Source organism: Vulpes lagopus, chromosome 23 (assembly GCF_018345385.1).
Source record: "Vulpes lagopus strain Blue_001 chromosome 23, ASM1834538v1, whole genome shotgun sequence".
NCBI lineage: Eukaryota > Metazoa > Chordata > Mammalia > Carnivora > Canidae > Vulpes > Vulpes lagopus.
In genome coordinates, this window is record NC_054846.1 from 16,601,385 (window position 1) to 16,616,484 (window position 15,100).

Here is a 15,100-nt window from a genome sequence, read left to right on the forward strand (position 1 = left end):
GGATCTAGAGTGAATGTCAAATAAAGTAATTAGTCAAAGAAAGACAAATACCATATGATTTCACTCATATGTGGAATTTAATAAAACAAAGAAATAAAGAAAAAAGCGAAAAACCAAAACCCAGACTCTTTAGAAAACAACCTGGTAGTTACCAGAGCAGGGAGGGGTGTGGGGGATGGGTGAAATAGGTGAAGAGGATCAAGAGTACACTTATCATGATGAGCACTGAGTAATGTATAGAATTGTTGAATCACTATATTGTACAATTGTATATCTGAAACAAATGTAATACTATATGTTAATTATACTGGAATTAAAATAAAATTTAAGAAAGAAAAAAAAATTGATGTAAAAACCGATGCCAGATAGCTAAAATGAACCATCATTAACAAATAGCAAGAAGCTCGGTGTGAACAATTTTAAGAGTTAAAAGCTCCAGGAGGACACAGTCATAAGAAGGCCATAACAGTATTTTGATATTGACCTCCAGGAGTTTGACCAGATTCTCATAGTAAATATCAGAGAGAGGAAACCATTTCAAAATTTGCCAGAGGACACTCTTCTCAAGAAGGCCTACCTTCAGGGGAAATTAGTTAATCAGAGCCTAACCTGGAAGGTTATTTAAGGACATACCTGACTTGATAAAGAGAAACACCCAACTTCAGTCCATTCTGTCATCTTGTCTCATTTATAAAGGGGGAGGAAAAAACTGAAAAGTACTTGTATAGTTCACAGTCCAGAGACATAGGGTCACTTAGAAAGTGAGACCTAGTCATAGGTCTATAGAATACTTCCTCCCACACTTTACCACCACATTACTAAAGGCCTGTTTATAGCAGTTCCTTTTACCTGATATATCATGTCTGGCTATCAAGAAAATATTACAAAGTATACAAAAAGACAAAAAGCACAATCTGAATAGACAAAGCAAGAATTGGAACCAGATATGGCAGCGATGTTGGAGTTATCAAACCAGAGATTTAAAACAGCTATGATTAATATACTATAGGCCTAATGGGTAAAGTAGACATCATGCAGAAAAGATGGGTGATGTAAGCAGAGAGATGGAAATACTAAGAAAGATCCAAAAAGAAATGCTAGCGATAACACTGTAATAGGAATGAGGGATGCTTTGATGGGCTTATTAAGAGATTGGACATAGCTGAGGAAAGACTCTCTGAGCTAGAGGATGTATCAGTAGAGTCTTTAAAAACTGAAAAGCAGAGTTAACAAAGATTGAAAACAAATAAACAAACAAAAAAACCCTGAGCAAAATATGCAGGGGCTATGGGACAGCTACAAAAGGAGTAATATATGGAAAATGGGAATACCAGAAGGAGAAGAGAGAAAGGGACAGAACAAATATTTAAAACAATAATGACTGAGAATTTCCCCCAAATTATTCTTGGACACCAAACCACAAATTTAGGAATCTTAGGCAACACTAAGTGAATAAATTCCAAAAACTACACTTATTTTGGTGTGGGCATATCATCTTCAAACTACAGAAAATCAGAGATTAAAAAAAATCCTGAAAGAAAACAGATGGAAAGAGCATCTTACCTATAGAAGAAGAAAGATAAGAATTACATTCAATCTATTTGAAACTATTTAAGCAATAAGGGAATAAAATATTTAAAGTGATGAGAGAAAAAAACCCCAACAACTTAGAATTCTGTAGCCTGCAAAATTATCCTTAAAATGAAGGACTTTCTCATACAAACAAATATTGAGGGTGTTTGTTGCAAGTAAGTCTGCCTTGCAAAAATATTATAAGTTCTTTAGAAGAGAAGGATAATAATATAGGTCAGAAACTCAGATCTACATAAAGAAGAATAATGAAGAAGAAATAAGAAGGTAAAATGAAAATTTTTATTTTTCTTATTCCAAAGTGATCTAACAAATGACAGTTTTTTCAAATAATACTAACAATGTATTTAGTCATCCATCAGCTTATGAATATAGCTTATATACTTATATATGCTAATATATGTGTGGTTATGTATGCTTATATATAAGTGAAGTGAATGACAGCAAGATATGGGGATGGGGGAATAAGTATTAGTATTATTTTGTTAGTATAAGGTATTTACACTACCCATGAAGTGGTATAGTGTTATTTGACAATGGACATGGATTAACTCTGAGTGTATATTGCAAACTGTAAGGAAACCACTAAAAAAGTAAAAAACAAAAACAGAAAAGAAGTATAACAGATATGGTATGAAAGGAGAAAAAAATGGAATCATTTGCATGCCCAATTAAAACTACAAAAGGCAAAAAAAAATGGAAGGTAAAAATAAGAACAAAGAACAAAGTCAACAAATAGAAAACAGTAATAGATATAGTGGATATTGTTCCAAATGTATCAATAACCTCTTTGGAAGTCAATGATCTAAAAGCACCAATTAAAAGACAGAAATTGTTAGAGTAGATTAAAAAACACGACCTATGTATATTGTCTATTATAAAGCCACTTTAAATATAAAGATATCTATAGATTAAAAATAAATGGAGAAAAATATACCATGCTAATGCTAATCAAAAGAAAGCAAGAGTAGATGTATTTAGTTTAGACAGAGAAGACATGAAAATAAGGAGAGCTATAGGGGTAAAGAAGGGCATTACATAATGATAAAAGGGTCAATTCTTCAAGAAGACAATACAATTCTAATTGTGTATGTGCCTAACATTGAGTGTCAAACTATGTGAGACAAAAGTTGATAGAACTGCGAGGAGAGATAGAAAAATCCACTTTAACAGTTAGAGAATTCTATACCCAACTCTCAGAAATAGACAGGTAAAGCAAGCAGAAGATAGGAAATGGCATAGTTCACCTTAACAATGCCAACATTCAACTGGATGTAATTGACATCTCTAGACTTCTTCATCCATCAACAGTAGAAGACATATTTTTCTCAAGCTCATATGGAATATTCACCATGATAGATCATATTCTGGGCCATAAATACACCTTAACAAGTTTAAATAATAGAAACCTACAATGCGTGCTCTTAGAACACAGTGAAAAGTAATAGGAAATTAGTAATAGAAAGATAATTAGAAAATTCCAAGATATGTGGAGATTAAACAACCTGCTTTTATATAATACATCAAAAAACAAATTTAAAGAGAAACTTAAAAATATTTTGAATTAAATGAAAATGAAAAAAACAACTTAGCAAGATTTGTGGGATGCAGCAAAAGCAGTGCTTACAAGGAAACTTATATTATTGAATTCATGTAGTAAAAAAGAAAGATCTAAAATCAGTAATCTAATTTTCCACCTGAAGAAACCAGAAAAAGTAGAATGAATTAAGCACAAAGTAAACAGAAGAAAAGAAATAATAAATAAGATACAGTGCCTGCCTGGCTCAGTTGGTTAAGCATCTGCCTTTGGTTCAGGTCATGATTTTAGCGTCCTGGGATCAAATCCCACGTTGGGCACCCTGCTTAGCATGGAGTCTGCTTCTCTTTAAATCCCTCCTCCTGTTTGTGCTTCCTCTCTCACTCTCATACTCTCTTTCTCAAATAAAAAAAAATTAAAAAAAGAAATAGGATAAATCAATGAAATTGAAAACAGGAAATCAATAGAGAAAAATTAACAGATGTAACAGCTGCTCTTTTGAAAAGATCAATGAAATTTATAAGCCTCTAGCTAGACTGATGAAGAAGAAAATAACAAGAACACACATTACTAATATCAGAAAGAGGAAAAGTTTCTATAGATCCTTTGGACATTAAAAGGAAAATGAGGAATACTATGAACAACTCTATGCTTACAAATTTAATATCTTAGATGAAGTGGATCAATTCCTTGACAGACACAATCTGCTGAAACTGAAACAAAAAGAGACAATCTGAATAGGTCTATATCTATTAAAGAAATTGAGTTGATAATTAATAACCTCCCAAAACAGAAAGCACCAGGCCCAGATGGATTCACTGGTGAATTCGACCAAACATTTAAGGAAGAAATTATACTAATTCTCTATAATCTTTTTAATTTTTTAAATTAATTAATTTACTGGGAAAGCATGTGAACAGGAGGGGAGGGGCAGAGGGAGAGCAAGAGAGAGAATCTTAAGCACGCTCTACATCTACTGTGGAACCTGACTGGGAGCTTGATATAATGACCCTGAGATCATGGCCTGAGCCAAATTCAAGAGCCAGATGCTTAACTGAGTAAACCACCCAGGTGCCCCAATTCTCTATAATATTTTTCAGTAGTTAGAAGGAGAAGGAATATTTCCTAAGTCATTCTATGAGGCTAGCAACTAGTCAAAGACCTTATAAGAATATTACAGACCAATATCTCTCTGAATATAGATATAAAAATCCTCAATAAAATTATAGTAAATCAAATCCAAAAAAGTAAAAAGTATTATATACCACAGCCAAATGGGATTTCTCCAAGGTATGCAAGGCTGGCTCAATATTTGAAGATCAATTCATGTAATCCATCATATCAGTGGGCTGAAAATGAAACATCACATGGTCATATCAATAGATACAGAAAAAGCATTTGGCAAAATCCAATATCTATTTATAACATAAGATCTCAGAAAACTGAGGGTGTAATGTACCCTACAGCAAATATTATATACTTGATGGTAAGTAACTTTAAACTTTCTCAGTAAGATCAGGTACAAAGCAAGAATGTTTTCTCTCACCACTCCTTTTCATACCATACTAGAAGTCCTTGATAATGCAATAAGGCAATAAAAGGACATAAAAAGAATACATATTGGAAAAGAAGAAATAAAGTTATCTTTGTTCACATGATTGTACTGTGTGGAAAATCTGAAAGAATTGACTAAAAAACCTCCTATAACTAATAAGTGATTATAGTAACAATACAGGATACAAGATTAATATCCCAAAGTTAATTGTTTTCTTAAATTCTAACAATGAACAAGTGGACTTGAAATTAAACAATAACATTTACATTAACACGTCCAGAATGAAGTACTTAGGTATAAATGTAGCAAAATATGTACAAGGTCTCTATAAGGAAAACTACAAAACTCTGATACAATCAAAGAACTGAATAAATTAGGATAGATATTTCATGTTGATGGTTAGGAAGTCTCAATATCATTAGGAAGTCAGTTCTTAATTTGATTTACAGATTCAATGCAATCTCATCCAGAATCCCAGCAAATTATTTTATGGATTTTGACAAACTGATTCCAAAGTTTATATGGAAAGACAAAAGACCGGAATAGCCAACAGAATATTGAAGGAGAAGAACAAAGTTGGAGGATTGGTACTACCCAGCTTCAAGACTTATTATAAAGCTACAGTTATCAAAACAGTTTGGTATCGGTGAAAGAATAGACAAATAGATCAATGGAACAGAATACACAGCCCAGAAACACGCCCCCTTAAATATAGCCAAGTGACCTTTGACAAAGGAGCAAAAGAAATATAATAGAGCAAAGATAGACTTTTCAAAAATGATTCTGGAACAACTGGCTATCCATATGTAAAAAAAAAAATCTGAACACAGACCTCACATCCTTCACAAAAATTATATCAAAATGGATTGTAGACCTAAGCATAAAACTATAAAACTTCTAGAAATTAGCATAGGAGAAAACATATGTGATCTGGGATATGGTGCCTTTTTAGATACAACACTAAAGACATGATCCATTAAAGAAATAATTGAAAATCTGGACTATACACAATTGGAAACTTCTACTTTGCAAAAACAATGTTAAGAGAATGAGAAGCACATGCTGGGAAGAATATTTGCAAAAGACACATCTGATAAAGACTGCTATTGAACATATATAAAAACAACTCAGGATTAATAAAACAAACAACTTGGTTAAAAAATAGGCCAAAGATCTCACCAAAGAAGATATACAGATGATAACTATTTGGAATGATGCTCCATATTGTATGTTATTGGGGAAATGCAAATTAAAACAGTGAGATACACTACACTGCTATTAGAAAGGCCGAAATCCAGAACACTGTCAGTATCATATGCTGGTAAGGATGTGGAGCAACAGGAACAATCATTCATTATTAATGAGGATGCCTGTGATACAGCCATTCTGGAAAACATCTTGGGGTTTCTTATAAAACTAAACATGCTGTTACCATATGATCCAGCATTCATGCTCCTTGGTATGGAGGCATCAAAAAATTTATATCCACACAAAACCTGCACATGGATGTCTATATCTGCTTTTTCACAATTGCCAAAGCTTAGTAGCAACCAGGATGTCCTTCAGTAGATGAATAGATCAACAAATTGTGGTGCATCTGGACAAAGGAGTATATTTACAGTAAGAAGAAATGAGCTATCAAACTAGGAAAAGACACAGAGGAACCTTAAATGCTATTTATCTTAAATATTACTAAACCAAAGAAGCTAAATTGAAAAGTCTATGTACTGTATGCTTCCAACCATATGACATTCTAGAAAAGGCAAAACTATGGAGAAAATAAAGAGATTTATATTTGCCAGATGGGGTGAGGAGGGAGGATTGAATTGGCAAAATATAGAAGATATTTAAGGCGGCGCATCTATTCTGTGCAATACTGTGCGATACAATAGTGCAGTGATGGATATGTGTCATTATATATTTGTCTAAACCCACAGAATGTGTAACACCAACAGTGAACTATGGGTAAAGTGTGAGCCCTAGTGATTATGACGTGTCATCCTTGATAGCAAATCTATAACTTTGTGAGTGATGTTGATAATGACAGGAGGCTACACTTATTTGGATGTATGGGCTTATGAGAAATCTCTGTACCTTCTTAATTTTGTTGTGAACTTAAAACTTCTCTTAAAGAATTGTCTGTAGGGGCGCCTGAGAGGCTCCATTGGTTAAGTGCCTGCCTTCTGCTCAGGTCATGATCCCAGTGTCCTGGGATTGAACCTCACATCAGGCTCCCTGCTCAGTGGGAAGCTTCTCCCTTTGCCCCTCCCTGTGCTCATGTTCTGTCTCTCTCACTCCGCATGCTCTTTTTCTCTCAAATAAATAAAATACTTTAAAAAATTCTTTGAAAATAATAAAAAACAATAAACTGATGCAGGTAAATTATATTTAATTAAAATCAGCATCTTACTGCTTTGTAATGTAAAAGTGCTACATTTTTGGTAATGTTTCGTCTAATCATAAGATATGTATTTCACAGTGGACTGTAAGTTCCATGAAGACAAGGGCTGTGTCTGTTAACATTCATTAATGAATAACCATTATTAACAAATGCCTGGCTTATGAAAGGGCACAGAAATATTTGCTAATAGTTTTCTTTAAGTTTATTACCTATGCTAAAATTATGTGTCAAAAGATATTTACAGATGACCAGAATTCTTTGCATTAGAATGACTCCTTTTCTGTGGCTAGAGGTTAAGGAAAGAAGTCAAAGAGAGATATTCTATACAAGTTATAGAATTAAGCGAGATCAAGTAACCCAGTCCAACAGCTTGGTTTCCACAGAAAAAGGCAAAAAGGAGCAGTGTTGGAGATGAAAAGATGGGAAGAAGGGAGTAAAAGAAAGCACGTGAGGGACAGAGGCAAAGAAAGAGAAAACCTTTCTCTCATTAGGTAGCTGCTGGGACTCCTTTTACCTAAAAGCCCTTTAAAAAAGAAGTCAGAGAGAGAGATTATACCCACGTGCATTCAGATTTTAGGACTTTTATACATTATCTCTGTACCCATTAGTACAAAATTCAGAAAGATAGTTTTAAAAAAAATGGAGGATTTTACTAAGGGTTGATATATAACATTATATTAGTTTCAGGTGTACAACATGATCCAATATTTGTGTACATTGCAAAATGATCACCACAGCTAAGTCTAGTTAACATTGGTCACCATACATAGTTAAAATAATGTTTTTCTTTCATGGGAACTTTTAACATTTACTGCCTTAGCAACTTTTAAATATGCAATATAGTATCATTATAGTTAATAAAGATATTAATACCGTTTTATGGTTAATAATTTTAAGTTTTGTAATCAAGTATGAATATACAATATTATACTTTTATAAAAATAATTACTAGGACCTTACAGTTATTACACTGGAAGCTTTTTCCACTTATTTTATTTTTTAGGTACTGACTACCAAATCATATATCCTTTCCAAAGTACTCCCACTATTTTACAGTTAATCGTATCTTCATCCCCAAGTCTATCACTAAATTCATTTTTTTTAACCTTATAGAATCTCGCTTATTTTTTTGTTTTACTTTCTTGCCACAATTTCTCCTCTTTGATTTGTAACTGCAGATTTTACTCTTACTGTACCTTAATCTTTCAGTCTGAAAAAAAAAATAGTGGTTTATTTTTCCAGCCTGGACTTTGGTGGTTTCTGGCTGAAAAGCACTTCGAGTTGAAGTCTTAAAGAAAGTCTGAGGGGAACCAAGTGGATCTATGGAGGAAGAATGTTCTAGGCAGAGGGAGCTGCAAGCACAAAGGCAGAAAGTTGGAGGCTATTAGTGTTGGAGGAAGCTATTACTATTATTGGTATGGGGCAATAGGAGAACAAAATGAGATGGGAGATGTAGCAGGGAGTGGGAGCATAGGCTGTGTGAGGCTTCATAGACTGTTGGTTGGGAAGCCCACAGAGGACTGTGACCTGAGGGCTATGATGCAACTTCTACTTGTGTTCAAGTAGAATTATATACTGAGTATATAATATAATAATAATAATAATATAGGGATGTGTTCATCCCTCTGGCTGTTTTGTGGAGAGTAGGATGGCATGAGGTAAGTACATAAAGGAGTCCAGTTGGGACAGACAATGCTTTGTCCAACATAGGACCTAAAGAGTAGAAGAGAATTAGTTAAATGAATGATTTAAAGAATTACCAAGTAAGGCATCCATTTGTACTAAGGGTTAAGGTAACTCAAGAGTCCATAGAGTTTGCTAGTTCTTATTTGCCTTTATGTTCCTCAGAAAATTCTCCATCCCTTTCATATGTGGATTGTTAATTAGGTAATATTTGGCAGTTATCTATCTACATACATTTTTAATACTCAATAACTAAAAAAATTCATTTAATTTTTATGATTAGAATTTTATATTGACTGTAATTGAACCTGCCTAGAATATTAATTCTGCTAGTGTGTTGGTGAACATTTGTTTTTCAAGCATAGTATACTGATTAAGTGCATTATCATCTATTAATGTAATTACATGGCTATAATGTTCATATATATATCAGTTTGATCTAGTGAGAAGCATCTAAAATTAATTAAATGAAAAACTAATAAGGGTAACATACACTTTTTCAAGGAAAAATACATTTACTTAAACAGAAGAGTTAAAAGTTACATTCTTTGTGTGCTAGTTTGGGTTTCTCCAAAATCAGACCCTGAGACAAAACGTGAAGTGTAACTTACTTATTTGCAAGTAGATCCCAGTAAATACTGATAGTGGAATGAAGTAAGACAGGGAAAGGATGGATGGAAGTCAAATAAGAATGCTTGATTAGGCAGGTTACCATCAACTGGAGCTAGATCCCTCTAGGGAAGAGTGTAGACAACTTTCCTTGAGTGCTGGCCCTTTATCCCCCAACTCCCAGTTGAGGGAGAACCGGTGATTGAGGGCCATGGCATTAGGGGCCTGAATTCCCTGGCACTTCTGGTTTGCTGCACAGGTGGGCAGAGTGGAGTCCTGCAGCCAGAGGGAGCCCTGAGGCAATGAAATGAGATGCTGGCAAGTGAAAGTCTGGTCAGCTTGCACAGCAATGTAAGGGGCGAGGCAATATGGATGGGGTACCAACAGCAGGTGCTCTAGTTTGCTTATTTGAAAAGAGAGCAAAAGCCATTGATATTCCAAATATAAACTTATTTTACTGCTGTGTTTCAGGATCTGGAATAGTGGCTTATATTTAGTCACTGAATATTTCTTGAATTTGTTGATATCTCATCACTGTCCACCTCAACTGAACAAATAAGTGAATAAATGGAAAGTTGAAGCCCATGAGGTTGAGTGTCAGGATAACCAGAGTGTTAGAAACTGCTCTAGTGTCCTTTGTTGTATGGAGCCCATACTTCAGAGCTCAGCCTTTATCGAGGCAGACTGTCATCCTTAAATGCTGATTAACAATCACCTTCCATCATACTTCAGAGTGGGGACTCAGTATCACCCTTTTGGAAAAAAAATAAGATGTTTATGGGGGAACTTCACTTATAAAATGTATCCATCCATTTTCTTGGTTATTATCTAGCCCCTGTTATTACCGAGTGTGGAAGGTAGGTAAAAGATGGCCCTACTGAGTGGCTTTCTGAGGAAATCTTGAGCCAGGAGTGGCAAGATCACTTTCTGTGGTCACTCACATCCAGTGACCTTAATTAAACTAGGAAGGAGGAATACATGAAGTCAGGGGGCAAAAGTAGACGTCATTCCATTTAGGAGCAAGTTCAGAAGTAGAATAAGCAGCCCAATCACTGACATAAGTAGCTAGAAGGTAGACAGAAGTAAAAAAGAGATGAAAAAATTAGGGGAACTAATTAAAAAGGAGTATCAAGATGGGTCAGTAGAAGTCAGGTCCCCAGAACCCTGACATCAAAGCTGTGTCTTATGATATAGTTTGAGCATTGACGTATGCATGGTCCATGGGCAATTGCCATATAAATCGGGCCAGAGGATGCCAGTAGTCTCTTTAGGGAAACAGGTCCAAATCTGACTGCTGTGGAACGTGCGAGGGAGAAGCATGAACCCCTGTCCTTCTAACCTTCCCCAAGAGGCTGACCCAGTGCTACTCTAATCACTAGACATAAAAAATAAAACTGGAGTTAAAGCTTCTTTGAATTTAGATGAAACTTTCTGGTAGTTTGTTCTTGACATATTATTTATAACAAAAATATTCTCTTTTATCTCTTTCTTTTAGTTTATGAAACAATGTTTGCTAAGAGAGAAGATTGGCAAGGATTAGAAAGAAGTGAGCTCCTTAAGTTCTTCAATGACTGTGGTCATTTCCCAACCCAGCAGCAAATTGACGAGGTTTGGGACTTGGTCCAGAGAGGCAAGTGGTTTCCCATTTCTTGTCTTCTTTTCCCTTTCCTTGCCATTCCCTTTCCTTCTTTCCTTCTTCCCTTATTCTTTCTTGCTCAGCGAGAAGCCTACTTCTCCCTCTCCCTCTGCCTCCCCCAACTTGTGTGCTCTCTCTCTCAAATAAATAAATAAATAAATAAATAAATAAATAAGTACATACATGCACGCATGCATGCGTAAAGGAGCTCAAGTGCCAGTAGAAAGATGTGATTAAGGTCAGATTGACAAGGTTGAAGCTTCCTTATAGGTTTGAAATTCTCTTTCTTAGTTTGTAGTTTCAATTCATCTAATGGCTTTGCTTTGCCACTGTTGTATCCTTAGTGCTTAGAACAGTTTTCTAGACACTCAGTAACTGTTCACAGATTGAAAGAAGCATTGAAATCACTTTGGCTTTAGGAATCATGACTAGATTGTTTAAGTCATTTTTTTCCTGATGACAAAAATCTTAAATGCTTATTATAGAAAATTTGGGAATCTAGAAATATATAAAACTGCTAAGAAGTAGCAATTATAAGCATTTTCATGTCTATCTTTTTGGTATTTTTTTCTGTACATATGACATTAGTTTTATGAAAATTGAGATTATTTTCTACATGTTTGAAAATCTGCTTTTTTTCCTTATCAGTACTTAGAAGTTTCCAAGCCTCATTATACCACAACATTATTAATGGCTGAGTGATTATCTGTCATATGGAAGTTCTATGAGTTGTTTACTGTCGTACATTTAAATTGCTTTAATTTTTCTTTATGATAGTAATAATGAAAAATTAAACTCAGTAAAGTAGTATGAATTAGATATTTCAGAAACTTATTCTGATTATAGTTAGCAATTTAAAATATATATATTTCAAATTAACAGTTTCACAGATATTTCCCTCCATTTATTATTTTGGAGTTATCAGAAGACCTAAATTTAGAGCATGGCTCTAGAATTAGCTTTCCTGGGTTTAATTCTTGGCTTCACCACCACTAGCTGTATGTCTTCAAACAATTTATCTATGCTATGCCTTATTTTTCTCAACCATAAAAAGAAGATAGTAGTAACTGGACTTATGAAATTTAAATGAACTGATTTATATAAAATGTGTCCCAATATAACTGCTCATTAAAATTTGCTATTATTATTCTTAAATAATTCTTAAGTACACGTAGTTATTTTTATAGTTTTTTATTTTGAAATTTTTTAAATGTTGAGCCTATTTTGTATACTGACTCATTTTATAGAGCTTATTTACTGAACGTTTGCTGTTGGTTTCCACTCTCTTTTATCATAATGACCTGTGTGTGCTAGAGGTGATGATATGCTCATTTATGCTCATTTTACAGACAGAGGACTGAGACTTGGAAGGAGATTTTTCTAAGCTCATTAAGTAGAGTTGGAACTTTATTCCTGGTCTCTTCAAGTCAGGTTGTTTCCATTTTACTATGAGGAGATACTTTAAAAGTCTGTGCATAGAAACATAATTAGACAGATGATTAAAAATTCTTGACAGCAAGTACTGCCTTTTATTGATCTTTCACAAGGTAGCCTTAATGCCTTGTGATACGGTAGGTTTTTTCTGCAAATGATTGAGTTGATAAAATTTATTAAAACTAGAATTTTCAAAAGAAAATTTAGTTTAAAGACATATTGTTTTTATTATAATGCCTAGAGTTGGGAGGCTTTCTTTTATAGAAAGGAGCCACTCTAACATAATTTTAAATATATGTCCAATTATGTTGCTCCATCCAGTTAAAAAGATTCCTTTGGTGCATAAGAAGCTGTCATTTGAAATGGAAATATCCTAACTAATGGAAGAAAAACAGAAAATTTATGGGAAATGAAGCTAAATTAATGGTTTTCTAGTTGCTTCTGGTATATATGCCATTTTTAAAAGAATCTGATTTTATGCATTTTAGTTTGTCAGTCATCTTCATTCATACTGACTTCTTTGATTGTGGATAATAGCTCCAGATGTGCAACCTACGCATTTTTTCATCCAGTAGAGTATTTCACCTAACGCATATGTAGTTAATTCAATTGATTAACTTCTTTAGTGTACGACACCAAGTAGGTCAAATTCCTAAAACTGTCTGTATGTGTTCAGGTATTTTTAGCTTTTTTTTCCCCCATTCTTTATTCTCATCACTATGGTAACAAAAAAATTTGTGACTGAGGACACGATTTTTGTCTGAAATTCTTCCTTTCGGCAAATGAAGCAACTTTAGACTACGTGTATGTGCTGATCTTAAAAGCTGAAGACTATGCAAACATGATATTATTTGCTATTCCTTTAAATCTCAATAAATGAAACTAATAACTATAGAATGGCATATCTGAAAGTAAGGAGAGAAATACATTGTGATTTTATAGCATCTATTCTTGTATATGCCTAATTTTTTAGAAATTTAAAGTTTGAAGGTTTTCCAGTATTTTTCCAGGGTGTAAATAGAACTTTTAGTTTATTTTCTGCGGTTAAAATGATCAGAAAACAACAATGAAGACAAGTCGATTTTCACTATGGAGTCCTAGACAAAAGTCTTAAAATCAGAAACATAGAAGTTACTTATATATTATTTAACCTAACATATTGTATACATCTGAAGAAACTGTGACCTAAAAAATATAATGTGAATTATTTCAGGCTCCCTGACTAGTTAGTTGCAAACTGTAACTAAATCCTGGGCCTCCTGCTCCTCGGAGTACAGACATCATAAACAGACAGCACTGCATTTTTTTTTTCTGTTTTCTAAAGAAAAGACTTTACGTTATTAAATGGGAAACATATATAATGGTTTTCCCTTAATTTTTTTTCATATTAATAAGCACTCTAACAATAATATTTTAATTATGTAGGAAAGGGATTAAAGAGGATTTAAAAAGATAGTGAAAGTTTCCAGGGTGTAAGAAATGTGAGACACTGGCAAATTCTGGTGGTAAAAAAATGCAGAAGTATTGGAGGTAGCATGACACAAAAGCTTAAATAGCTTCTAAAAGTTTAGCACATACTTATTATAAAACATGTTGAAAATACACATTAAAAACAGAAGATGAAATACTGGCAGAAAAATACTAGCAATTTTATGTTCCAGAATGACATGAAGCTATTGACTAGGAGTCAGTAAGATAGGTAGGTAGTCAGGTACTATATGGGTCTACACTAGTAGACCACTAACATTTGGGGAGAATATCTGACAATTCTTATAAAATAAAACTTTGATCACACTATCTATTTATATTGCTGGTCCAAATCTCAGTCCATGAACTCACTGTTTTTCTATAACAAGTTAATTTTTATTTCTGGCTTCCATCCATCAAAATACATTTCAGTCAATCTGGCTTTTCAACCTTTTTTTTCTGAGGTTGTGGCTAAATAAGGATGAAGGGCATTTATATAGTGAATAGCTCTTGGAGTGTCTACTGATCTGCAGTATCATCTTTTGCCATAGGCATTGCTTGGTGTATTTGTTCGCTAGGGCTGTCATAACAAAATACCACAAACATGGATGTGGATCATGGATTACTTTGTGTTTAAAATACTTGGGGTTCATTGAATTTCTTAGATCTATAGATTAATGTTTTTCATCAAAATTTTCAAATTTTTAGCCATTTTTTCATACATTTTCCTCTCCTTTCCTTCTAAGACTCTTATTACACTTCTGTGAAACCACTTACTGTGTTTCAGAGGTCTCTGAGGCTGTGTTTACCTTTTTTCCAATTTTTTTTTATTTTTTATTTTTTTTAATTTTTATTTATTTATGATAGTCACAGAGAGAGAGAGAGAGAGAGAGGCAGAGACACAGGCGGAGGGAGAAGCAGGCTCCATGCACCAGGAGCCCGATGTGGGAATCGATCCCGGGTCTCCAGGATCGCGCCCTGGGCCAAAGGCAGGCACCAAACCGCTGCGCCACCCAGGGATCCCCTTTTCCAATTTTTATTCTGTTCTTAAAAGTGGATAGTATCTACCGATCTATCTTCAAGTTTACTTTCTCCCTTCAGCCTTCTCAAATCTGTTGCGACCCCCATTTTGTAAATTTGTCATTGTTATATTTTTTTAATTCTAGAATCCACTTAGTTACTTTTTAT

At 34.1% G+C, this 15,100-nt stretch overlaps 1 protein-coding gene across 1 annotated transcript in view; it reads left to right on the forward strand.

Annotated features, from left to right (window-relative positions):
• The window catches only part of IQCM (IQ motif containing M), a gene marked incomplete at its 5' end in the record, with an annotated part of 343,549 nt that overhangs the window by 173,627 nt on the left and 154,822 nt on the right, over positions 1–15,100 (forward strand). Inside the window, one exon of the mRNA XM_041738752.1 lies at positions 10,871–11,005. Within this exon, the coding sequence (XP_041594686.1) occupies positions 10,871–11,005 (135 nt within the window). The remainder of the gene's footprint in view (positions 1–10,870; positions 11,006–15,100) is intronic.